Below are 27241 nucleotides of genomic sequence, written 5' to 3' on the forward strand. Positions count from 1 at the left end.
AACCTTAAAAACTAATAAATAACTTTAAAGTCAATTTTTTTTTTTTGATTTCTTCTTCAATTGACAGAATTGCTTGATTTGAAATTTGTGTCTCAAAGTTTGTTAATTAAAAGTTCCTTATTAACTTCAGTTTTGAAAAACTTCTTTCATAGGCCCACCTTGATATGCATTTGGAAAGAAGCTCTTGAAGACTCAATCAAAGAGCTGGTAATGGTATTCCATTCAAATTGAATATACAAGTACTTCTCAGGTTTTAGCTTCCTCAAAATTAACCTTTTCTGCCTGTAGATGTACTCTAGTTTAGGTATTTCTGTTAAAATATCTTATCCCTGGTTCAGCATAAAAGGGATCAATGCACACCAGCATTTATTTTTTGTTCTCTACTTGAATGGTAAATCCGGCATTTTGAGACTTCTCTATTGCGATTTTCATAATGTTTAAACTAATTTTTCTGCATTAACATGCTATTTTGACTTGACAAGAATTATCTTAATAGCACTTTTACATAATGCGTCACACTTTTTGTTGAGAAAACATTGTAGTGTTCTAGCTTAGCCACCGCCACTTCAATATTAAAGCTCTTAATTTAAAGCTTCTTTAGTGTTGACTTTTTTAAAAGTACATCTGCCCCCCAAAAAAATAAAACAATACAAGGTATACATGTTTTCACAGAGAGCTGACAATGGTCTTTGATCAGCGCCTCTAGTATTTGTATTTTCAGAGCGGTGGAAAAGAGCTTTAGTAGCCATCACACAATCATTAAATCGTTCTTTCTTGGTTCGAACAGTAGTATGATTAGTACTCCAGTGTGTTGTTTATAGGTTGAGACAGAGCAGCAAAAGGTTTGCGGGACAAAATAAATTACGCATACCAAGAGTTGCGATGACAAGGAAGCCAATATGAGGAAAGTGCAAACAGGGACGTCCTGGTATAACTTGGCGCCACACTTTCATGGAAGACGTCAGAGCAGTGGGCAACGTCTGAAGAGTCTTCAGACATATTTTCCACAATTTCATTTATTCTTTGTAGACTCGTTTTCAATTTTCCACGAAACGCTGCATTCTCTTTACAAGTAACTTTGTGATGCCATGCATTCTGTGCAAGATTTTTCTCATGTTTTACCTTCTTAACCTTTGTCATAGCTTTTTTTAGCGGCTCCCGAAAGGGGAAAAGACGCTATTTGTTTTGTGTGGAATGTCTGTCCGTCCGTCCAGTTTAGATCTCCGTAAACTAGAAAAGATAGGGAAAATCAGACATCATAATATTTTAGACCAGTGATGCCCAAACTACGGCCCGCGGGCCAGATGCGGCCCGCAACGTAGTTCAGACGGCCCGCCAAAACATCGGCACAAAAGATAGGAAATAGAAAAAAACTTTTTAAAAATTAATTTAAAAATTTATTTTCTATGTTAGGATTAACTTTTTCTTTGATGGATTTCATTCTAATTTTTCGTCTTGTAGTAGTTAATAATTTTTTTTCTATAAGAACACAAGTTGTTGTTTTTTCGGCGACAAGAATTAACAGTTGTTTTAGAGTCTTGGATAGTTTCGCGGCTGTCTTGAGCTAGCCGTGTCCTTGACATCTCATGTGTATAACACAGCGCATCTTTTCTGCATCATTTTGATTCGTGTTCTTTGACACCAACATGATTGGTGTCGTTCCATGTAACATTTGTTCGTTAAAAGTAAAGTGGAAGATCTTTTTTTTTTTTTTGTGGAACATAGTAAGTAAATATGTTTGATCTGTACAGTAATGTTTTTAAATAACATAACATGAAATGCATTCTAAAACAAACAATTACAAAATATTGAATCATTGTTGTCTTGAGCCGCAAAGAAAAGATCGGAAAGTTACGTCAAACGTTGAGTAGAATTTATCAATTGGCGAAAATATTTACCAAGAAATCAAGAAATGGGCAGTAATAGAGGCTACAGAGTTGCTCACATTTTAAGAAGAAAAATGAAGCATAAAAAAGTGATTGCTGGCAGAGATTGAATAAAATCGTCCCGAAAAAAACAAGTTGTATCTTTCAGCTTTTCTGCCATGAAAATTTGCAAAATGAGTGAAAGATGTTAGTGAAAATCCAAATTCAAAACTAAATGACAGAGCAGCAGATTTCGAAATCATTTCTATTGCCGCTGAGGAATGACACCAACTGGAACTGATTGACTTACAAAACCAGACTTCCCTGCTTGAGAAATTTCGTCAATACAGATAATAAATTTCTACACCTTATTGTCCTCATAAACCTTGCACATATGCGAAAACAATTGCTGGGTATGATCACAATGTTTACAAGAACTTAATTTAGTGGAAAAACTTTCAGTTACAAGACGCCTGAAACCATTGTTACATATTGACTTATGGGTGTAAGTAGATCTACAAGCATACATGGGATTGTGATAAAACTATTTAAAATGTTTTAGTCTCTATTTCTTTTTTTTTTTTTTTATCTTTCGTTAAAGTGTCCCGCGACTCGAGTGTCGGAAAGTAAAATGGCCTGCAGGCCGTATAAGGTTAAGCACTACTGTTTTAGAACATTCAAAGTTCTGATGTTCTACTTTTTAGCGGCTCCCGAAAGGGGAAAAGACGCTATTAGTTTTGTGTGAAATGTCTGTCCGTCCGTCCCGTTTAGATCTCGTAAACTAGAAACGATAGTGAAAATACGACATCACACTATTTTAGACCATTCAAAGTTCTGATGCAAGGGCTACTTTTTTTTTTCTGAAATCGAAAAATCTAATTTTTTTAAAATCACTTATGCATGCAGTTTTTTTTAAAAAGAAAAAGCTATTTAATATGCATTATAAGTTAGACCTAATTTAAAACTAATAGTAATCTTCTAAACTGCATTTTGTTGTGCATGTTTTATATTGCGGAAATATATATCTAATTTTGAGGAGTCGAAAAAGAGATTGAGCCTTTTCAAAACAATTACATCAATTATAAGACTTCAGTTAGGCCAGGGGAGGCGCGGTAGCTGAGCTGACCGGGGTTCAAATCCTGGTGAAGACTGGGATTTTCAACTTCGGAATCTTTGGGCGCCTCTGAGTCCACCCAGCTCTAATGGGTACCTGACATTAGTTGGGGAAAAATAAAGGCGGTTGGTCGTTGTGCTGGCTACATGACACCTTCGTTAACTGTAGGCCACAAAAACAGATGAACTTTACATCATCTGCCCTATAGACCACAAGGTCTGAAAGGGGAACTAGTTAGGCCAGGCTCACATCTAACTTTGCATTCACTTGCACATATCCTTTGATCTGCTGGACCGTTGGGGCACAACACAAGATCTGTCAACCTTCTTTCTCCATTCTTATTTCTCATTTGTCTTTGATATAATTTCATTCGGATGTTCTTTCTGAAAATATTGAATCCTGCCTGGATGGACCACTTCGGGGCCGATTTTGAGTTTGTGTTTCCACACAAACTGTCTTTGTAACCTTGTTTTTTTTTATGAAAGCGAAAAATCAAAATTTTTAAATCACTTATTCAAGCAGTTTTTCATAAAAATACACCACTTTTACAACTATTCACTATAAATAGTAACAAACACGGGAGGCTCTTTGTTAGGGGAGAAGACCATTTACCATTTTTCAACACATTTATGCAAACGGTTGTTGATTTTTTGTCAAAAAATATTTTTTTACTAGATCAATTAGATATTCATTATAAGTTATCAGTTAGGCCAGGTTCACATCTTACTTCACTTTCACCTAGCCTTTGGTCTTCTGGACCGCTGGGGCACCACACAAGATCTGTTAACCTTTTTTCTCCATTCTTCTCTGTCATTTGTCTTTGATAGAATTTCATTCTGACATTATTGAAACCTGCCTTTTTACCTGCCTGGGTGGACTACTTTGGGGGCCGATTTTCAGTTTGTGTTTCCACATAAACTGTCTTTGTAACCTTGTTGGTTTTTTTTTTTGTAGTTCGGGTGCCAAAGTGTTCCAAAGCCTGATAAAGGTTCTTTAGTCTTCTCGTGATTTTCTAATTTTTAACATTTCACAATAACAAAAGCAATAAAACGTATTGCTTTTGAATTTGTACCCAATTATGCTTAATTTTATAAACAAAAATAAATTCTTATATTTTTTTATCTTTTTACTTTCACATTTTTTTAAGTTGTCTATTTTTTGTTTTCAAAAGTGCATTTTTACCACTTGGGTTTCATCTTCTATTGGGTGTCACCCTGTACGGCCTGCACCTCCCGCACTCCCCTCAGTCACGCCACTGACCTCTAGACAGTGTCAAAATGTTGACATTACATCCATCTGATTTAATGTGGTCACCTGTCATGTGATGGACTAAACAAATATTGGAGATTCACCTCTACCTCCGGAGATACACCCGCATAGGTAGACAGGGTGACCGGTCATTTCATCCCCGGTCACTTCAACCTCGGTCATTTCATATTTGGTCACTTCATTTCCGGTCATTTCATCTTTAATTATATATTTTTTCCTAGTTATTGTGTAATTAATTGTGTTGTAAAGACTTTGCCTTTAAGCCCTCATTTCATCTAATATATAAATATTGTTACAAATGAACAGTGACAAGTAGAGGTCGACGTGTGACCCCAGCGAGATGACACAGCTGCCTGTGTTCTCTGGAATCTACGCGTATAAACAAAGACAGGATGTGACTTGTCCTTACGTGTTATTCCAGAGGGTACTAGCAATGTCCAGTGACAGATAGAGGTCACAACTTGTGACCCCGGCAAGATGACACTGCAGCAGGTGTTCTCTGGAATCTACATGTAAAAACAAAGACAGGATGTGACGTTTCCTCACGTCTTGTTCCAGATGATACTAGCAGTGTTTGTGCAACTTTGGAGGAGCGATTAGGGACTCTATATAAGCCGGAGAGTTAATGTGAAAGTCAGTCGTGAGTGAGTCGTCGGTACTGTTGTCTACTGTGCGAGACAGTAGAAGAGAGATGTGTACGACTCGATGCAAGTTAACTAGGGTAGAGTTAACTGGAGTGGACTACTGTCGTTAAGGTCTATACAGTGGACTTGAGCCATTACAGTCGATACAGTCGATGTAAGACGTGTACGGCTCTAATTCGGTAGACTTGAGTACGACTTGGTTCAGCTTTGGGAGACCTGGAGCGACACTGGGAAGTGTGTCGTTGGTCTGTTCTTTGGAATACGGCTCGATGCAAGTTGAGAAGAAATGAATTGCAACGAAGTGAAGAGATGAATTGCAACGAAGTATAGCTAACTGTAAACTGACAGATATTGTACAGTCTTCTACGCTACATGTTACAGTAACGAATTGTTAGAGTTAATTGTCATTAAAGTTATATGAAACTGAAAGTTTAGTCGTCAAGTTCTTTACAGTGTTTTTATTTGTGTGCCAACTAATACATCTAGCCAGAAGATTCAGAAATACGTAACAATATATTTATTCAGAAAATGCTTTTTGATATTTTTGGCATGTTATTATAGTGTTAATAGTTTTCACCATCCTCTCTTCATATTTGTTTAAAAATGAAAGAATATATCTAAATAAATAGATATATTATAATGTGGGGTTTGTATTTATTTCTATTGTTTCTATTTGAGATGAGATCTAAATATTATCATGCGCATATTGCATGTTGTAATGATCAAAGGCCATGGTGTGGTGGAAATAGTGGAAATTTTTTGAAAGATGAGAATGATTAGAATACTTATGATCATACTGCTGACAACTTATCTCGTGAAAGCCATCATATATTAGTTCTTTCTTGAATTTGGGCGGGCCAATTTTATTCTAAAAAACTCTGACGTAAACCTCCGGACCTGATTATTATCGCCTATATACTTTTTGTTTTAATCCCCGTTATAACATTTAAGTTACAAATTCTGGCAATGAAGAACGTCCAAGGAAGAAATATACAACACTGGGAAATAAATTACAAACGTTGTATAGCAATACGAATCAACGAATCATCTTGTAAACCTACGTACTATCTTTATTATTGATTTAGACATGCAAAAACAATTTTTAATGAGGTCTTTATCTATAGATATTTAAATATTTTTATTTTTAATGACATTAAGTTCTATTTTTATTTAATGTGTCACACTTTTTTTCATGCAAATTAAAATAAATGAAATATTCTTGATATTATATAACTATTATTTCTTGGATCAGAGATGAAATGACTATGGAATGAAATTAACAGGAACCGCTAGACAGAAATCTGGTCAGTGCGATGTAGTTCAAGAATATAACATGTTGACTAATCCACTTAAAGTTTTTTTTAAATGTGCCACCGATTGCTGCTATGTGTGTAATGCTCATTTATAATGTAAATTTCCTTTCTTTTTGTATTTGTAATAAAACATGTTTGGTGCATATTTATATAGGCTATCTGAAACATATAAAAAAAAAATAAAAACGTTAATATATTCCATAACAGACATCAAAGGAACCACATCCTTTTTATACATACCGGGTATTAATAGAAATGTATGTACTATGGTTACTTTTTACTGCCTGACCAACCATGATGTAGTGATATTCGGCCGGAGCCGAATATGTGTCGATAAAGAAAAATGGTGGGATATTTAGCTTGAGCCGAAACTACTATCTGGTGCACCCCTAGTATGTATGTGTGTGTGTGTGTGTTTTAATAACTATTTGTTGTTGTTTTTTTTTCTGCAGAGTTTGGCATTAATTGTTCTTCCATTTATTCCTGCTTCAAATTTGTTCTTCCCTGTTGGTTTTGTTGTTGCTGAAAGAATCTTATACACCCCAAGCTTTGGCTTTTGTATGTTGGTAGCATTTGGTGCACAAGTCTTGAAAGAAAAGTTTAGGTTTGTAAGCCAGTATCACTTGCTGCACTAGTCAAATAAGAATAATTAGGTTTGTATTATGATGGCACTGGTGCACTGATCATATATGAAATGTATGAAAATTAAGTTTTTTTTTCTCCCTGATCTATGATTTGTTTGTTTTGTAAAATGTTCCTTCATAGTTAAAGATGATTTACTTCATAGTCCAAACCTCCCACAGGACGACGGGGATGGGAGCGGGCAGATTTTGAACCCGGAACCATCGATATGTCCAGACGACAGTCCAGCGCGCAAACCGTACGACCAGGCAGCCCTCTATAATGCAACACTGTAATGTTTATGAAATAAAGTTTTGTATTATATGTATTTGTCCTTGCCAGTCCTTGCCAATCAGTTGAAATAAACCTCAGCAATAGATGTAAATATATTTTAGCATTAAGAATGCATTTATGCAATTATGACTAAAAATAAAATTATATTTGAATATTAAAATTTTACTTCTGACTTGGAACATATCAGATAAATGATAAGCTTACTGTAAAGTAGCATAATTGATCAATTGACACATCAAGAAAGTAAAGAAAATGTTTCTCAAAAACCCATGTCTAATATTGGTTCTCACGCTCATTCTATAGGCCTATAGTTTTGAGACCTGTTTGTTACATAAACATAAAAGCATATTTTTGTTACTCTGCACTTCACAACACTATCATTATTCACTGGGTTTGTTTTGTTCTCACTGACAATAAATTATTGTACACAATTAAACAAAAGACTTTGTGTTGATATAAGCAGACATTGAAATACTTTTCAAGTATGTGAAGGTGAGACAGTAGATAAAATAATTGAAAGATTTCAAAATCATTTTTTGCTTTGGTCTAACACTGTGTATGACAGGATTAAATTTTTCACAAGAAATCAGAAAGAATGTGAAATGTATGAACAGTATAATACTGGGTTGAAGAATTTGACGAAAGAATTAAGTTCGACAACCTTAGAGATGAACTTATCAGAGATCGATTAGTATACAGCATACAATCGGATCGAGTGAGACTTCTTAGAGGCGTCTACGTAGCATATATAAGTGATATATATGAAAGGACTACATGTAGATGCTGCTAATAAATAAAAGAAGACAGAAGATAGAAAGCCAGTCAAAAGCTCACAAAAGCATACACAAGTGGTTAAGATCCATATCTCGCTGTGCTTGAGTATAGAAATACTTAGATAAGCCGACTTCCTTATTCACCATCACAACAGCTGATGAGTAGAAGACTCAGGGACATTATTCTAACTGATCCTAAACTATTGAAACCATCGGTACCTCAGAATGCAGCGACATTACTTAAATAACGACAGATGAGAATCAAAATGAAATACGATGCTCATGCAAGATAACCTAACGAATACTGTCCAAAAGTGAGAGTATAGGACAAACAAGGCAGAAAGCAGTTGTCGTAAAAGCATTCGTCACCCAGATCCTACATCATAAGGACAAATGATGGAAAAACCTACCTAAGAGTTTCGAAGAAGACATTTCTGGATACTATGATACAGATGAAGACACCGAACAGACAACTGTTAGAACTAACGAAACAAATAGTTGTAGACCAACGTCTATAGAACTTGTTGTACCAGTCAAGATAACCAGAAGTGGTCGAGCTGTTTAAGTTCCAAGTAGATATCAATCTTAAATTCAAAATGAAGGATGTGCTAATATGTTTATAGTACGTGAATGTTTTTTGTGAAAAGTTCTTGAATGGATGTGACGTAATGAAAGGATAGTTTTCAATGTCTGCTTATATCAAAGCGAAGTCTCTGTTAATTAATTCTTATCTTTAATTGTCTACAATAATTTATTCTCTGTGAGAAAATCAGGGCACATATGAAGCACAGGTACAACAATTTTCATAAGTGATAAAGATGCTTTTCTGCTATGCAGCCTAAAATGGACAGTGATTTTAAGGTTATTTGAGCTACAAGTTATTCTTTAATAGGGAAGCAGCTAGGTTGCTTTTTTGGGAAATTTTTTTCTACATGTGAGACATATAACATCTGAAACAAGCATGTTATTGATGCAGCATCCAATACTATTGAGAGAGAAGTACCTGATACCATTGGTTGACAGTGGTGGCTACTGAGACCTGTTTGGTAAAGAGATTCTCATTTATGTCATCTCACTCTTATTGGCAATAGAAATGAACACTTGTCAGAATCTGGCTTTTAAAAACATTTTTTAAAATCCTTTTTACGTTATTTTCAAGAGAGGTATCTTTAATAAGTTCTGGTCAGAATGTTCATTTGAATATAACCATAGGCTCCTTACAAGATATCTTGCTGAACATGATGACGACTTTATGTGGATAAAGCTCATTACTAATGTATAATGTGCTTACATTTCTCTAACACTTCTTAATTAAACTTCATTAGACTTATGATTTTTTTTTACTAAGAGCTGTAGACACCAGAAGAATTTATTTCTGAGGCTCAGAATGCAGAAAAGCATTTTGCGCAAGGGCTCAGCACACTGATCTTCTAGACCCACAATTTAGCCAGAAACACTAATCTATGTGGTTACAGCTGTTTGCTATTGTTCTGTAAATCAGAAGCAAATCAAAAATAATTTTCCAATAGTCTGTGACTTTATCTGGCAGATGTACTAGATGATGTTAATAATACACAAGAGTACTTTCAGACAAGGTTTTAATATCTACTGATCTTTTAGTCATTCTATTCTACAGCTTTGTATCAATGTTTGGAATTAGCTGTTATGTTATGTTGTCTTAATTTGGAGGAGGAGAATATATGGCTGGGGAAGGGTGTAACACCAGTCCTTGCAATGGTGTTGGTAATAATAACACATTTGAAAAACTTTTGAGATACAAATGTGAATAAAAAGTGTTAACGTTAATTAATTATAATTAAATTTTCTAATAATTATCTTTTTTTTTTTTACTTCTAGCTCAAGAAATTGTTTTATTAATGTCGCCCTAGCTTTTTTGATTGTGGCTTATGGAGTCAAAACGTATCTACGTAACTTTGACTGGTAGTAAAATCTTTACACTGTTGCCAGCCTTTAAAATTAATATTATTTATATTTATAATTAAATTAAACAAATAAGTTTTGTTAATTATTATTTTAAGTTTTTGTTAATTAGTTATAATTAATATAACTAAAATGCTTTTTAATTATAGTACATTAATTGCTTTCATCATTTTAAGTTTACAGATTTTAATATTTTTATATGGATTAATATAAAGTTTATTCATTCAGGTAGCCCCTTCTGGTTCTGGAAAATGATTTTTAAAATCTATGACCTCTTTATTAAAAGATGCACACCTTTTTTCTTCTGTATTGCAATATATTATAATGCACAAAGATTTCTAAAGCACATAAAATAGTAACACAATGCAGCTTTACTTAGGTAGCCCTACTCTCTGTTAGGAACATTCATATTTTTGAACCTTTAATTTTACCACATACAATATTTAAGAAGTGCTTTTTTTTTCAGTTAAATAAAAAAAAATTATAACTCAAATGACACAATTGGACAATTATAATAATATGCTACAAATACATATTTCCTGGTGTGCTCTTAGTTTGTTGAAAAAGTGACTTATTTGCTAAAAAGGTATACCAATATAAGAGGAATTTTTTTTTTTCTAAATTCAAATATTTTGATAGATGTTATCTAAAATTTAATTATTTTGCTAGATATTGGTGTATAATTTTACAAAAAAGAACAACATAATATTGCTTAAGAATTAGTAGGGTTTACTTAAACTAATTAATAAAAAGCCATTTTGTTAACATCATATTTAATGAAATACTGTAATACTTCTAGTACAACAATTTAAAAAAAAATAATTAAAAAACATTTCCAAAATAGCATAAATTTTTTTTCTTATATCTGTGAGTAACCAAGTTTCAGAGCATCAAAATTCAAATTCTAAAAACCCTCATCAGTATTCATGATTCATTAGTAGCATCTATTCACACATTTTATGTTCAGAGACACATATAAATTTATGATAGTTATTCATTAGGACATTGTAGTTCATTCTTAAAGGCTTCTCTTACATTTTTTATATTATAATTTTAGGGAATCAGAATATACAATATTCCGTTCAGGCCTAAAAGTGAATCAGGAAAATGCCAAACTATTTAATAATGTTGGTCATGCCTTAGAAAAATTACTAAAGTTTGATGAAGCATTACATTATTTTGAAAAAGCAGCCAGGTAAGGAGATAATGAAATTTCTACTAGCTTGAAAACAATGATATAGATAAAAATTTGTATATCTTGATAATTTAACTAAATAAGTTTCATATGGACTATGCTTATTTAAATGTCTAATTCCAACATTCTACTGAATTTAAACTAGGTATAATAATTCTATGATTCATTCTAACTAGTGTTCAACCTGATGATATTGGTGCTCACATAAATGTTGGCAGAACTTATGTCCAACTTAACAAAAGTCAACCAGCAGAGTTATCATATCTGAAAGCCATCAGTTTGTTTCCGCCAATTATTAAAGGTAGTAATGATACATTTTAATTGGTAAAGCACTTGGCTTCCTGACTGAGAGTCATGGGTTCTAATCCTGGTAAAGACAAGGATTTTTAATTTGTTGGGAAACAAAGGTGGTTGGTCATTGTGCTAGCCACATGACACCCTCATTACTGTGGGCCACAGTAACAGATGATTTTTTACATCATCTGCCTTGTAGATTGCAAGGTCTGAAAGTGGAACTTTACATTTTTTACTTTTTTTTTTTTAGATACTGGGTATGAAAAATTGAATTTATAGAATAATTTAATTTTGTTAACTTTTTAGTTACTATGCAATATTTTCTTACATATTTCCAAGCTTTTACTAAAGACTATGAAATTAAATTAAGAAACTATATTTGTTAAATAAAAAAAAAATCAACTATAAGCTTCATTTTGTCCTCTGTCAATTAAATATAATAAATTCATGATTTAAATACATACTTATGACTGACTATAATTCATAGGTTAAAATTTAAATTTGTATTCAAGGAAAATCTTATCAAGCCAGGGTTGCCCCAAGTCATTTGAATGCATATCTCAATCTGGCAAACTTGATTTCTAAAGATCCTAATAGATTGAGAGAAGCTGATCAGGTACATTATTATATTTTTTTTTTTTTTAAATATCCTTTAAATTTTCTATATTTTGTAACTGAAAATAAAAACAGGGTCTTTATATTTTCAGTAATGTTTTTAAGAATGATTCATTTTATTTTAAGGTGGCACATTTGATTGCACAATGTCCTGCAAACTGTTTCAGTAGATCATAAAGGATAAAAAATAATATTACATTCTAATTCTGGGCATCCAGCTAAACTTGAGGCCATGAAGGTTGTTTTGTAAGGTTGTTTTGTAAAAGATTACTTTGGCCAAAGAAAAAATATTCAAAAGAATGTTTGGAGGAAGGATCAAGAATCAGTGTAGCAAGGCAAGATATTGGGACTCATTGTTCAGTGTAAATTCCTTGGAGGTTTATTATAGTTTACTATTTATTATTGGTTGTAGTTAATCATGGCATACAGTCAGTCTAGCTACCGGTACCTTATTATATTGTTACTTATACAATCTACATGGGATTTTTATTTTAATTTTTATTTCATTGTTACATATATATGCATTCCTTTTCTGTCAGTGAGTTTGAAAGCATAAAACTTCAATTAACTGAACTTCAACTTTGTATCACTTCAGTACCAGGTGACCGAGCCTCTCTTGGTTAAAAAATTTGTTGAGGAAAGATATTTACTTATTTTGGAAACCTTTTTGCAATGATGAAAAATGAGCTATTGGGTAAAGACTCCCAATCCAATTAGTTGCTTTCGTGTTCTTTTGGTTGTAAATGTTGATGTACATGGCGATTAGAATAGAAAGTCCCCATACATAATATAATATAATAGAACAATAAAAACAACAAAAGATACAGAAATTTTACAAAGAGAATTAAATGAATTACAGAAATGGGAATCAAATTGGAGCATGTCTTTCCACCCAGAAAAATGTCAGTTATTAAGAATAACAAAAAAAACTAAAACAAATTAATTCCACTTAGCTTATTCATGGTAAACCAGTAACACAGACTAAAAACACAAAATACCTAGGTGTTATAATAAATGAAAAACTTTAATGGAATCCACATATTGATGAGACTATCAAAAAATCAAAAAAAGCATTAGGGTTTATTAAAAGAAATTTCTATAAATCAAATAAGAACATAAAACTAAAATGTTATTTAACCTTGGTTTGGCCAATAATAGAATATGCATCCTCTGTTTGGGACCCCTCAACCAAAGAAAACATTAAAAAACTGGAACAGACACAAAATAGAGCAGTGAGATTCATAACAAACGAATATTCACATTTGACTAGAGTAACACCTTTAGTAAAATCACTATATTTAGAAAGCCTTCAGGATAGAAAACTCAAAGGTAAAGTAGCAATTACACATAAAACACTGAACCATAATCTTCAAATACAAAAACAAAATTTAATAAATACTCAGAAAGACACAAAGATAAAGGCACATTCCTCGTTCCATATGCTAGGACAAATTTGTACAAATGCTCCTTCCCTAGTGCTATTAGAGCATGGAATGGGTTGCCTGAGCTAGCCAGGAAAACCAGTGACTTGGCAGAATTTAGGTCATTTGTTAATATGCATGACTGAATGCATGACGCGTAGGACGTAATCATCTTCTTTTTTGAAGTAAAGTCTGTATTTTATAAAATAAAAAACAGTCTAAAAAACTTCAGCTCTTGTCCAGTCGTTTATATAGCATTTTTTGTCTAAAAGTATTAGTAGTCTTGCAGTGTAACTCCTCAAATGTTTACGTTCAGACATTAATATTGCAATATGTATATTCATTAAATCTTTAATACGAAACATCAAGTGATGCAATATCTCTAGGGTAAAACATGGACTTTTTTAGATGCCCCCAAAAGGGAAATAGACGCTATTAGTTTTATGTGGTCTTTCCGTCCCATCCAGATCTCGTAAACTAGAAAAGATAGTGAAAATCCGACATCATGATATTTTAGATATTTTAAAGACCTTTCAACGGCTACTTTTTTTTTCGAAAGCGAAAAATTTGATTTTTAAAATCAACAATGCAATCAGTTTGTTTTTTTCATAAAAATACACCATTTTTGCAACTATTCACTATTAATAGTAGCAAACACCGGAGGTTATTTAGTAAGGGAGACAACTATTTACCATTTTGTAACACAATTATGCAAACGGATTTATATTTTTTGTAAAGAAATATTTTTTTTTTACAAATGTATTGCAAAGTTATATAAGTTCTGTCATACTACTACTACATTCACAGAAAAAAATGTTTATTTTTTTAAAGAGACAATAATCTATTTAATATGCATATATGTGCAACATAATTTAAAACAAAAATTAATATGTAGTTTTTTTGTATGTTATCGCTTGAACTGCACGGCGCCCTCCATTACATAAGAGACTGAACTAAAGAATTTTTTTTCTTGACCCTTTACAAAACAATGAGATCAATTAGATAATCAATATATGACATCAGTTAGGCCAGGATCACACATATCTCTTGGTCTGCTGGGACACCACACAAGATCCGTCAACCTTCTTTCTCCATTTCCTCTGTCATTTGCCTTTGATAGAATTTCATTCTGATATTCTTTTTGGACATATTGAAACCTGCCTTTTTCCCTTCCTGGGTGGACCACTTCAGGGGCCGATTTTGAGTTTGTGTTTCCTCACAAACTGTCTTTGAAACCTTGTTTTACTTTTAACGAAATAACATGGCAAAAAAGACTTAGAAACATTGCGTTAGTATTCTAAAGAAGGATTCATCAAATCAATTTTTGAAAAAACAAACAAACTCGGAGCACTCAACGAAAAAAAAAACACAAGTCATGTTCCAGAATTCATCCCCTGAATGTGGTAGACCACTTCATATATCTAGGAAGCATGGTATCGAATGATGCATCGTTTTCAAGGGAAGTTAATACAGTCTGGCCAGGGCCAGTAGAGCTTTTGGACGCCTCCAGTTGGCGGAAAAAAATCGCTCCGCCTGCCTACAAAAATCAGTGTCTGCTAAGCAAAGGTTCTCTCACCCTTTCTATATTAATCTGATACATGGGTAATATACAGAAAGCAACTAAGACTTCTCGAACGCTTTCACCAAAGATGTTTTTGCTCCATCATGGAGTTATGGTGGCAAGACCGCATTACAAACAGAGATGTTCTAGCGAACTCGGTATTGACAGTATAGAGGGACTTCTTATGGTCCGACAGTTACGCTGGAGAAAGCACTAACCGTATGGGGGGACGAACGTTTGCTAAACGCAATCTTTTTTGTGAGGTGAAAGGTGGTAGACGTAACAGAGATGTCTCACAGAGACGCTTTAAAGACCATCTTAGGCACCAACTTGTTTTAACTAACATAGAAGAAGGCATCTGACTGCAGTCGGCTTCAGAACGAGATAGTTAACCAGATAGAGATTTTTTTACAAACGTCGCGGGATACACTTTAGATACCAAAAGAAAATCCACTGCCGAAGACAGACATAGACGGCGAAAAGAGAATCTAAATCAACCACCTGTATATAATGTATATGTTTAGCTGTGGCACTCCTCCTTAAGTATTCGGACTCGAAGACAAGGCTTGTATAAAGGCATCATGGAAACCAGCTTCCAGATCCCCCTGCCCCCTCCCCATTGTAAAGCTATAGAGATAGGACCATAGTGATCTGTGAATGCTATAAGCATGAAAGTTTCACTAAAAAAGGTATTCATTAATTACAATTACAATGTAATTTAATAAGGCACAGAGTTCGATCAATAGATTATGGAATTTTGGAAGAAAAAAAATGAACTTAAATTTGCAGAGGTAGGTTTGGTTATTGTGTTTTGCAAGTTTTATTAATTCTTTATTATTTTAATTGCGGAGAGCCGTGTAGGTGACTTTTACTTTGTTGACAAGGCTAATAGAGACTACAATAAGATGGTGCGCTAATATTTATATTTAATTAGGTCTATTAATTCATTAATACTTGTTCATGTTTGCAAAGAAATGTAGTGTATGTTTAAAGGCCCTCCCACAACCGGAGGGCCCTAAAATAAACAAAAAGTGCCTAATTATATCTCTATTAAAGAACGAAACCTTTTAACGAATCGGATAAACACGTTTTCACAGTATTTTATATTTGATAATGAATATGTCGGCTGAACAGGTAAACTCATTGTCACACTCTACTTTTATTTTTCGTGGCAAAATAAAAAAAAATTGTGAAAGGAACATTCTCTATAGTTGACATAGATCTAAATCAAATTCAGTAGATCAGTAATACCATGGACGTAGCCAGGGGGGGGGGGATTCAACCCTCCCCCTTCCGAAATGAAATCCCCCCCCCCCTTATAAAGCAAAAAAAAAAATTGCAATCTATAGGCTAATCCCCAAATTCCAAGAGCATATATAGCTAAAGGGGATTTTGATTTTGAAATACCCCTACGAAATTATTTTACGATCACCTCTCAGCTCACTAAAAAAAAAAAAGATTGCCTTAGGCATATGTGCATCCTCCATACGTGCCCAGCCTTGTTTGACAGTCGGACTATAAGAGGTTTATACCGGCATTCGCAAGAACATCACTGTTTATAGTGCAGTCTTCCCACGTATGTCCATGACGGTGTGCAAACATCTTTGATGAAAGCGTTCAAGAAGTCTTAGTTGCTTTCTGTAAAGTAGGCTACCCATGTCTCAGATCCACATAGAGGGTTGAGAGAACCACTGCTTGGTAGACAGGCGGAGTGATTTATTTCGCTACAAAAACACTACTGGCACTGATCAGACGCTATTAACCTCTCTTAAAAGCATTTCCACGCACCCATTCGAGGCCGGGTGGTATAGCGAGGACTTGATTATCTTCACATTGAAGAATTTACAGACTTCTATGTTTAAATCTGAACCATATTGAGAACCATTGTCAGAGAGAATGGCCTCTGGAAAACCCATCCTCGTGCAGATCGAATACAAAGCTTCTATCACAGTAGTTGTCTCTATATTTCTCAATGGTACAGCTTCAGGCCATCTGGAAAATGTGTCTATCATAGTTAGGATGTATCTATGTTTATTTTCTGTCATAGGAAGAGGTCCAACCAGGTCTATAGCGATTTTCCTAAAGGGTACACCTTGTCTGTCCATCTTCCCCAGCACTGCTTTACCAGCTCGACCTGGAACTTTTGCATGTGTCGCAGCACCTTACTAACTGTTTAACCTCTTTGTCAACTCCTGGCCAATAAAATTCAGAGTAAATGCGTAATTTGGTCTTCTTTACAGACATATACCCTGCCAATTGTGAGCTGTGTGCGTTTTCAAGTATCAACTTACGTCTGCCCTTGGGAACAACTAAAAGATCTTTCACTACTTGCGGTTCTGTAAGGGACGTAACTCTTTTGTAAAGCAAATTTTTCTTCCTGACAAACGTAATACTTGCTTCTTTAGTTACCTGTGTTGTTTTCTCGATGCATTTTCTCCATAGTGGTGCCAGAGTTTTATCTTCTTTTTGTTCTTTCTCTAGATTTCCTTCTATAATTGTACCTATGATCGGAGTCTTTACCTGAGTTTCTTCCCTTTCTCCGTTCTTCATCCCTTGCGTCTCTACAGCTGACACAAACAGACCTTTCATATTTCCTATTAAAACATCAGCGACCGGCTCAGGAAACAGTACAACAATAAATTCTCCTTTAAGGTATGATGTATCAAGCATTGCCTTTGCTGTTTTGTATCTGAATACTTGCCCGTCAACTAAGCACAATGAGCATTTCTCCGGCAAAATATCATCTTCATTGACAAGTGACTCTCTTACGGCGATAACGCTACAGCAGCTATCTCTCAGAATTGACGCCTTTCTTCCATTAAGTTTTCCTTCTATATTTAGTGATCCAATAGACTTGTCATTCATAATGAAGTTGGCCACACTTTCTGGATTATGATAAATCAGATTACAATTCCCTTGTCTTTCCGGCAGTTGCACCACGGCACATTCGGCACGACTTGAATAGTTCCTTCTTGTCTCATTTCTATACCTTCCTTGGTTGTTCGAGTACACCTTATTACCATAGTTGTTTCTTCTGATTCCTTTAGCTCAGTGGTTCCCAAACTTTTTTGTCTCGTAGACCCCTTTGCATGTTTTTAAGTTTTTCGGTAGACCCCCCAGCATTTTTTTTGAAAATTCATTAACTTCAGATGTGCTTTTCTCACTGATTACTATGCGATATATATTTATTGATGACATTTAAAGCAAAATAAAATTTAATATACATTACAAGAAGTAACTAAACAACAACAAAAAAAACGCCTATTGGTGGGCAGCTTTCATAATAAAATGTCAATCTTGGGCTTCAATTTAGTTCGAGTTAACATTCTATCTTCTCGAAAGTAAGAAAATTTATCATTGTCATTGTAAGCTTCATTAATTTAATCCTAACATGAAACACTGAGATTATGCCTTCGTGTTCATCAAATTTAGGTTATCACATTGTAGCTGCAAGTTAACCTCATTCAATTTATGAAACAAGTTTGTGAAATAGACTATATCCGATTCCCGTTTAATTTCTGTGTTTCAAAATATGATCTTAGCAACCAAGAACTCAGAAAAAATAGTGTCAAAGATAAGCCTTTCGAAAACTATCATACTTCATTGTGAAGGAGCAATTGATCAAAATCTCAGGCAAAAAGCAATTCTTTTTGAATTTCTTGAATCATAACAAAAATATAATAATACCACTACATTATCAGGCAAGGTTAACTAGTCCAGCTTTTTAAAAAAGTAAATCGTAATAACACGATAACCATTCATTGTCCAAAACTCATTTCACCATTACACCTTTGAACTGTATTGTTGCTTAGAGGAATTTTTAATGATATCAGATATAGGATTGTGTAAAACAGATTGTAAAACCTCTTCAATGGTTGGCAAAGTCAATATTTTGCTTATAGTGTGCAGTTTTTTAGAGTTTGATATAAGCCTAACTAAATATATTGTAAGACGCTCACAAACCTATTCTCTATTATGATGTTTAATCAACATTTTTCTACTGTGGCTTAATTCTGAATTTAAAAGTTTTCAAAAGTATTTCAAATCTTAATCTATATTATTTCATGTTGACTTTTCTCAATGTTCCAGCTTCGATGGTTTCATAGCGACATAGCTTCAAACTTTGTTTAAAAAAATAAAGAACAAATGCAATAGTTGTTCAACAAAGAAAGAATGAAGCCAAATTTTTAATAACAATTTACGGTCAACATTTTATTTTATAGACTCGGCCATGTAAATTATTACTTTCCTGTAGACACAATTAAGGTATTTAAAATAATACGTTAAAATGTTTAAATTAAAAAAAAAATCATTCCACTAACAGGGTTGAAATTCAAAGGATTAACTAAGGTACAAATCATGCGTGAACGAGTTAATTTCATGAATGGTCATGCTTCAATGAGATCCGCCTTCGTAGACCCCCATTAACAGGCCATAGACCCCCAATTTATTTTTTCACTTCCGTAGACCCCTTGGAAGTCCTCGTAGACCCCTGGGGGTCTATATAGACCACTTTGGGAATCACTGCTTTAGCTTGATTGTTAAAGATGTAATTTGGCCTATTCCATCTTCCTCTGGCTCTGTTGTACGAATTGCTATAACGTGGTCTGATGAGATTTCTTCTGGGCTCATTGTATTGAATGTTTGGCCTGATGTAGTTTGCTCTGTTGGGACTGGTTTGATAGTCGTAATTTTGTCTATTAAAATTTCTTCTGTCACTCACAGCGTAGGCCTGATAAATTCTCGATTTCTTAAAAATGCTTTTACTCGAGAAGATTATCTTTCTATTCTCCAACAGATCCACTAGCTTTTCCAACGACTCAGGTTCTTTATCTAGGATCTCCTCTCTTACTTCCTCGTTTAGGGCACTGAGTATAGAGTCTTTCAATATTAGATCCTCCAGCTGATCAAAGTTCCGTTCTATTTTCGCCGCCTCGCACCACTGTCGGAAGTTTTTTTGTAACGCCACAAAAAATTCTCTTGGGCCATCTTCAATTGGGACAGTCTCATGCCATCTTTTCCGAGAGGCTTCCTCCGTCATTCCCACATAGTCTAGGAGCTCTTTTTTAATTTTATCGTAGTCAGTGCAGTCCACTTATCTTCTCTGTGTCAGGAATTGCCTTAGTTTAGGTGTTATTTTCTCCTGCAACTGTGCTACCCAGTCTTCCTCTAAAACCTTGTCTCTCCTAGCTGCCATCTCGAACATGTCGAGGTAACAGGGTAGATCTTCGGTTGTCATGGCAGTCTTGGTCTCTGGGCCGTGACTCCGGTTGTCGCGCTTGATGGTGTTTTATTTTTTTCCTGGGCAATTTGTAAATCAAGTTTCTTCATTTTTTCCTCATGCTCTCTCTGCTCCTTTTTTTCTTGTCTTTCTTTATCCCTTTCCTGCTTATCTTTATCTTTTTCCTCCAATTCCAGTTCTTTATAATACACAGCACTGAGAGTACGTTTGCTACACTAAGTTTACAGAAAATTTTAAAATAACAGTCTTAGTATTTCTTTTACCTTAAATTACTACCATAAGAAAAGTTATAGTGTTCTATTGTAAATACCATAAGCATTAGTAGAAAAGGTACATTAACATGAGAAAATAAAATCAATCCTAATTTTGTACAATAAATTTGTAGAAAATATATTTAATAATATCTTATAATAGATCAGAAAAATAAGTAGTCAAATAAAGGATCACAAGTGTCAAATACAAATTGAAATAATACAGATTATTAGCTCAAGCTAGAAAGATAGAATACTTTAGCAACAATTGGAAGAGAAAAACAGGATGAAATGACTGAAGCCTAGACATTGATAGGCTAATATGAATGAAGAAAAGACAGACAATTTATGACAGTCAAATAGAAAAATTATAACAGAGGCAAGAAAGTACAGGGTTCAATTGCAAGAGAGGTAATACAAATCTCTTAACTCGCCACTCCCTGCATGTGATCCAACCTGTCCTTGTGATGCAACTTAGGGCTGTCGCTGTCCTCTCTTCTCTGTACTGGTACTTCAAACCACCGCCGTTCCTCAGGCCAAATCAAGGGGCATAACACATGAGGAAAAATGTTTAAAAATAGAATGAGTGTCAAATTAACAACAATATAACATGTAGAACAATATTTGTAAGTTTAAGTACATCGATTACAATTTATAACTGTGACGAGAGGTCCTGGTTTTCTTTCACAAGAGCCCCCAAATGTAAAGGACTTGGGTTAGTCCAATACAGGTATAGCTCGTGTAGGGGTATGATTCTCACATGCAGACCTTTACATGTATAAATATTGTAAAGTACCACTCAACGAAGGAGTATAAAATTAGTATTTATTTACAGCCAACTGAAAGTTACACATATAATATTGAATGCATCATAATCAATAACTGAAATACTAAATGTGCCCGAATTAATACTACAGGGCGCTTAGACTAGATTCATTTTAACAAAAGCCATCAATGCCACACATAATATTACCCCCAAGAAGTCCGTTCACACACATAGCAAGAATAATAATATAACCTCTCCTTACACTAGGCATAAAAACTGAGAATAATCACTAGCACCCTACTCAGACCAGGTCAGCTATAAAAGTGATAAAAACAATGGACCTCATTCAACAATCGTAAACAAACAACATTTAGTCACGTGATCTTACTGATAAAACAAATGGAAAAACTGTCACTTGACAACCATCATGAATTAAACATGAGATCCTAAATTATATAGAAGATATAGAGCGCCACGTGGCTAAATGTTGTTTGTTTACGGTTGGTGAATGAGGTCCATTCACAAACCAACTAATAAAATAAACAAACACACACACAATCTCACATCTTACACACCCCGCTCTTGACATGCGTCATTTCATACTATGCTTCCCAGATATGTTAAGTTGTCTACCACGTGGTCCATTCACGATGATCTTTGGGGTTGAGTAGATTTTATTGGGGGAATTCTGGAACACGACTTCCATTTTTCCGAGGTTTATTGTTTAAAACCAAAGAGGCGGCGGCGTACGCAAATTCGTTGACCGCGAGCTGGAGATCATGTTCAGTGTCAGCAAGTAAGGCGTGAAGAAGCTGTGTTTCCGTTGTTTTGATATGTGACTGTAGGCTTTGAAGATTGAACACATTGTAATAATTCACCAGCAAAATAAAATATTACCCTGCATAATTGTGTGACAGGTTAGCGAAAGTGACGTGTGTTTGGCTTGTTTAATGTCTAGGGGATGATTATTTTTGAAGCTATCACACACCAACCTATCAGCATATAAATCGGGAGCAGGCACGCAACGAGACAAGCAATGAAAAAGAGATACAAAGTTAAAAATTGAAGAATATTTATTTACATAAATAGTTACATAGGAGAATAAAAAGGGGAAGGGTTTGCATCTATCTCTAATCAATACTATATTTAATCATCACTCTTGCACTTAATAAGAGAGTGTCACTTTGTCTTCTGAACTTAGCTGGTTGTCCTGCTTGGGTCGCAGCTGGCTGTGTCCTGGCTTGAGGTTCTGCAGCTGGAGGTGGCGCTCTAGCGGATAGAGGGTCGCCGGTGATACAGTTCTTGTTGGAGTCTCAATCCAAAGTTCTAATATCTGTAGTGGGCACAGAAGGGCGGGTGGCCGGCTACCGTGGGCACACGTGCGTACTGCGGGAAGAGCTGATCTGCCGTGGGCAGCGCAGTTAACAGGATAAGTCCAGTGAGTTGCGCAGTTCAGGCGGAGCTATGACGTCTCGCACAGACTCTAGGTCTATAGGGACGTCGTGCCTAATGGGTTGAGAAGTGGACTGTCGAATAGGCAGGCAAGTTGAGCAGATAGCGCCAAATAGTAGATCGCGGTGCTGGATAGCACCAAGTAACTAGTTGAGTAGATCCTAGTAGGCAGTAGATGATACTCAATCGCAAATAGGCAGTGATCCGATAAATAGTTGAGTAGATCCCAGTAGGCAGGAGATGATACTCAATAACAAATAGGCAATTGACTAGGCAGACAATGCCAAACAAATAGGCAGGTGATCCAAACAAATAGTTGAGTAGATCTCAGTAGGCAGGAGATGATACTAAATAACAAGTAGGCAGTAGTGCGGTGCTGAATAGCACTAAGTACGAAGGCAGACACCTGAGGGAGGCTGCGGATAAATAAAGACAAGTTAGGACATGTCTCTCATGCATCTTATTGATGCCCTCGACTGAGGTGCATTCGTCAGATTGGAAAATTGCTTTTGAGCACAATAGGGAGATGATGACAAATGGGATTTGGAAAATAGATGGCTGATAGTAGCAATATAAAAATGTACATAAAAGGGGGAAATAATAATCTCAAATGAACAACACAAGTTAGAAGAGAACAGGGGGGGGGGGGGGGGAGAAATTGACGGTGGTCAGCGACCATGACGGTTTGTTTACAGGTGACCGTCGGCCAAGAACAATGGAGCGCGCTTGAATGGAGAGGGTGTCCATTCAAGGGCGCAACTCTCGTCAAAGCAAAATGAGTAAAGGGGGAGATGATTCATATATCTTCTCTAAGCGCAGTATTAGTGCGCTAGTAAAATTATCAAGGCGGTCAGCCGAGATAAAGGGAATAAAATAAGATGTACAAATACATACATGGTTGCATCAACTATCAATTGAGCAACGTAGCATTAATAGATTAATGCAATACATAAATACACACATATGCCATGTTTATGTTTTCTACTTACGACAGTGAGAAATACACAATGCACTAATTAAATATAAATGAAATAATGAAATACACATGATAATATCCAGTGAGAAATATGCACACATTAATTAAGATGGAACTGTAATTAAATTCGGCTTACCACCGGGTATTCTTCTAAGAAAAATGTCAGTTGTTAGGAGTAACAAAAAAACTAAAACAAATTAATTCCACTTATCTTATTCATGGCAAACCAGTAACACAGACTAAAAACGCAAAATACCTAGGTGTTATAATAAATGAAAAACTGTCATGGAATCCACATATTGATGAAACTATAAAAAAATCAAACAAAGCATTAGGATTTATTAAAAGAAATTTCTATAAATCAAATAAGAACATAAAACTAAAATGTTATTTAACCTTGGTTAGGCCAATAATAGAATATGCATCCTCCGTTTGGGACCCCTCAACTCAAGAAAACATTAAGAAACTGGAACAGACACAAAATAGAGCAGTGAGATTCATAACAAATGAATATTCACATTTGACTAGAGTAACACCCTTAGTAAAATCACTAAATTTAGAAAGCCTTCAGGACAGAAGACTCAAAAGTAAAGTAGCAATTATACATAAAACATTGAACCATAATCTTCAAATACAAAAACAAAATTTAATAAAATACTCTGAAAGACACAAAGATAAAGGCACATTCCTCGTCCCATATGCTAGGACAAATTTGTACAAATACTCCTTCTTCCCTAGTGCTATTAGAGCATGGAATGGGTTGCCTGAGCTAGCCAGGAAAACCAGTGACTTGGCAGAATTTAAGTCATTGGTTAATTTGCCTGACTAAATGCATGAGGCGTAGGACGTAATCGTCTTCTTTTTTGAAGTAACGTCTGTATTATAACGACATGGCCTAAATTGTGCCGATGTGCCTCAAATCAACAAGTCTGTATTATAAAAGATAAGAGTAAGAATAAATGAAATAGTCCAGACTCGATTGCTCAGCTAGGATGAAAAATGAGAGAGTGTCTGTCCCGCCTTATTCTACCTTATATATGTCTGGAAGAGGTGGGCAGAAACAGGAATCGGGATTGTCCAAAGGTTATCTCTCACGTGGATGAATCTGACTCGAGATGGGAGTCGCTCCTTGGAGTGTCGAGGGGCGTGTTGATCCGAGTGATCTCTTTGATTGAAGAGAGACGTGAGAGAGGGGGGGGGGGGAAAGAAAGAGTGATTTGTATTCCACCCACGGTGGAGTCAACCGCGACCGTCAGACATCTGGCGGGTAATATCAAAGAGATTGTGTGTTTATCTTTCCCCGATCAAGGGGAGATAAGTGAAAGCTGTGGCCATGGCCAAGGTGGTAGACTGAGTCTAGCCTGAAGAGGGAAAGGTGGGGCGGGTGATGAAATTGGGGATAGAACGGGGAAATAATTGAAATTAAAATAAATAAATAATAATAATTAATGCTGTGATAAAATTGAGTGACTCTGACAGCAAGCTGGTTTGCTTCATAAGATAAGAGCCGTGGGGGGTGCGGGGACGGATATATTACTGGATTAGAGACTTCCTACAAGAGCGTACAATAAGAACAAGGATGTACGGAGAAGTCTCAGGGGAAATTACCCTCGAGCATGGCCTCCCCCAGGGCTCCGTCCTGTCATGCGCCCTTTTCACGGCCTTCATAAATGACCTACCGGCTCAGCTAAAATGCCAAAAGCTGCTATATGCTGATGATATTGTCCTTTGGAAATCCGGAAGGAGCGCAACCTCTATACAAAAAGTGCTACAAGAAGACCTCCATACGCTCTGCTCATACACACAAAAATGGAGGCTAGAAATAAACACCTCCAAGACGGTCTATTCTCTGTTCACGCTCGGGACTGGCATTCTCGGGCAACCTTTCCAGCTCTCCCTCAACGGAGTGGCTCTCAGCATGGAAAAGCTACCCAAGTACCTTGGTGTAACTTTAGATCGCAAACTAAAAATGTGTGAGCACATCCAGGATGTTGTAAGAAAGGCCTCAGGGAAACTTTGCATTGTGCGGAAGTTGGCATCCACGAAGTGGGGAGCCCGAGCAGACATGCTCCGATCCCTGTATTTAGGAGCAGTCCGATCACAGATAGACTACAGCCTACCTGTGCAAATTTATGGCTCTAGGACTGCTCTTGAACAACTTGATAAAATACAGTCCCAAGCACTAAGATTTGTCTGTGGAACCTTTAGGACAAGTCCAGTAAATGCGGCTGAAATAATGGCTAATATAGGTCTACTAACCCTTAGGAGGGAAAGGTCAGTACTGACCTGCTATGAGCGGTATAAAAGACTGGATGAATACCTCCCAGCAAGAAAACTAGTGGATGGTTGGAGATGCAGAAGACGTATCCAGATGCAGTCTTTTATGCATCATGCCACTAGACTATCTGATGAAGCTGGCCTCTCCACCAACCGACAAAACATTCAACGCTTTCATCCCCTTCCCCCTTGGTGTCGCCCAACTACCCCAGACATACGCTTGAAATTAGTAGACCCTAATGCCACTAAGCAAAGCCGTTCATCTAACGACCTTCAAATCCTAGCTCTGGAGACCATTAATACCTTCAAGCCCAGTGCTATTTTTGCATACACTGATGGGTCGGCATCAATAGATTCTGGAAGAGCAGGCTATGGAGCCTACATCGACTTTCTTGGCTCTTACACAGTCAAAATCTTTGGACCATGTGGTAGTGTTTGCAGTTTTGATGCGGAGACCATGGCAGTCTGAAGCCTTAAAAGTCATTGACTCTCAACTCGGCGAGGGACATTTGAGGGCAACACAGATTGTTGTGGTCACTGACTCAAAATCTGTACTACAGGCTTTGCAAAGCCACGGACCATGGCCCCCCAATATCAACAGTGTCATCATGGCTTCACATAACATCAAACAACGCTATGGCACCCCTGTAATAATGCAGTGGGTACCGAGTCACATAGGTGTGACTAGCAACACAATCGCAGACTCTTTGGCCCACCAGGGAGGGCAAATTCCACCCACTGATCAGGCTGTAAGCTTTCATTAAGCCCTGGCTATAATACAAAAAACAGAAATGGAAAAGTGGTTTGAGTGCTGGGACAAGTCCCAAAAAGCCCGTGGAGTCTGGGAGCGCATGAGGCGCCCTGACCGCACTTCCCCGTGGTGGAGGCTGTCCAGGCCTGAGCAAGCTATTATAGCACAGTGCAGGACAGGCCACTGTCCGTTTGGCTCATATTTCTCGCGGCTATGGCCAAATTTTGATTCACGGTGCCTCCGCTGCGGGGAAGAAGAGGAAACCGTGCCTCATATTCTGTTTGACTGCCCCAGACTTGCTGATCTCCGTCTCGACAGGTCTGGGAAACCCAAAATTCTCAACCTGTATGGCGACATTTATGCACTACGCAAGACAGCAGGGTTTTCTTTCCAGGGCTTTTGCAAGAGAGGATTTGAGCCTCTCAAGCCCTCACTCTAATGGAGTTTGATGATGATGATGATGACAGCAAGCTTTTGACTTGTCACAAATAGAACTATGTTAATTATTCTAGGCTATCTAAATTGGGAATAGATAGTTATTAGCTTTGAAAATTTGAATATTTATAAAGGACATCTATTTGCATACACTTTAATTGCGGAGAGCCA

The 27241-nt window shown here is 36.0% G+C and overlaps 1 protein-coding gene across 4 annotated transcripts in view; it reads left to right on the forward strand.

Moving 5' to 3' along the window:
• LOC106060865 (protein O-mannosyl-transferase TMTC3-like) overlaps positions 1–27241 on the forward strand; it is a 162037-nt gene that overhangs the window by 69413 nt on the left and 65383 nt on the right. For all 4 annotated transcript variants that reach the window (XM_056033756.1, XM_056033754.1, XM_056033753.1 and 1 more), the window contains exons 9-13: positions 6658–6809; positions 9751–9834; positions 10892–11029; positions 11206–11330; positions 11836–11939. In XM_056033756.1, coding sequence (XP_055889731.1) covers positions 6658–6809; positions 9751–9834; positions 10892–11029; positions 11206–11330; positions 11836–11939 — 603 coding nt within the window. The remainder of the gene's footprint in view (positions 1–6657; positions 6810–9750; positions 9835–10891; positions 11030–11205; positions 11331–11835; positions 11940–27241) is intronic.

The sequence above is a fragment of the Biomphalaria glabrata genome, chromosome 6, assembly GCF_947242115.1.
Source record: "Biomphalaria glabrata chromosome 6, xgBioGlab47.1, whole genome shotgun sequence".
Classification (NCBI taxonomy): Eukaryota; Metazoa; Mollusca; class Gastropoda; family Planorbidae; genus Biomphalaria; species Biomphalaria glabrata.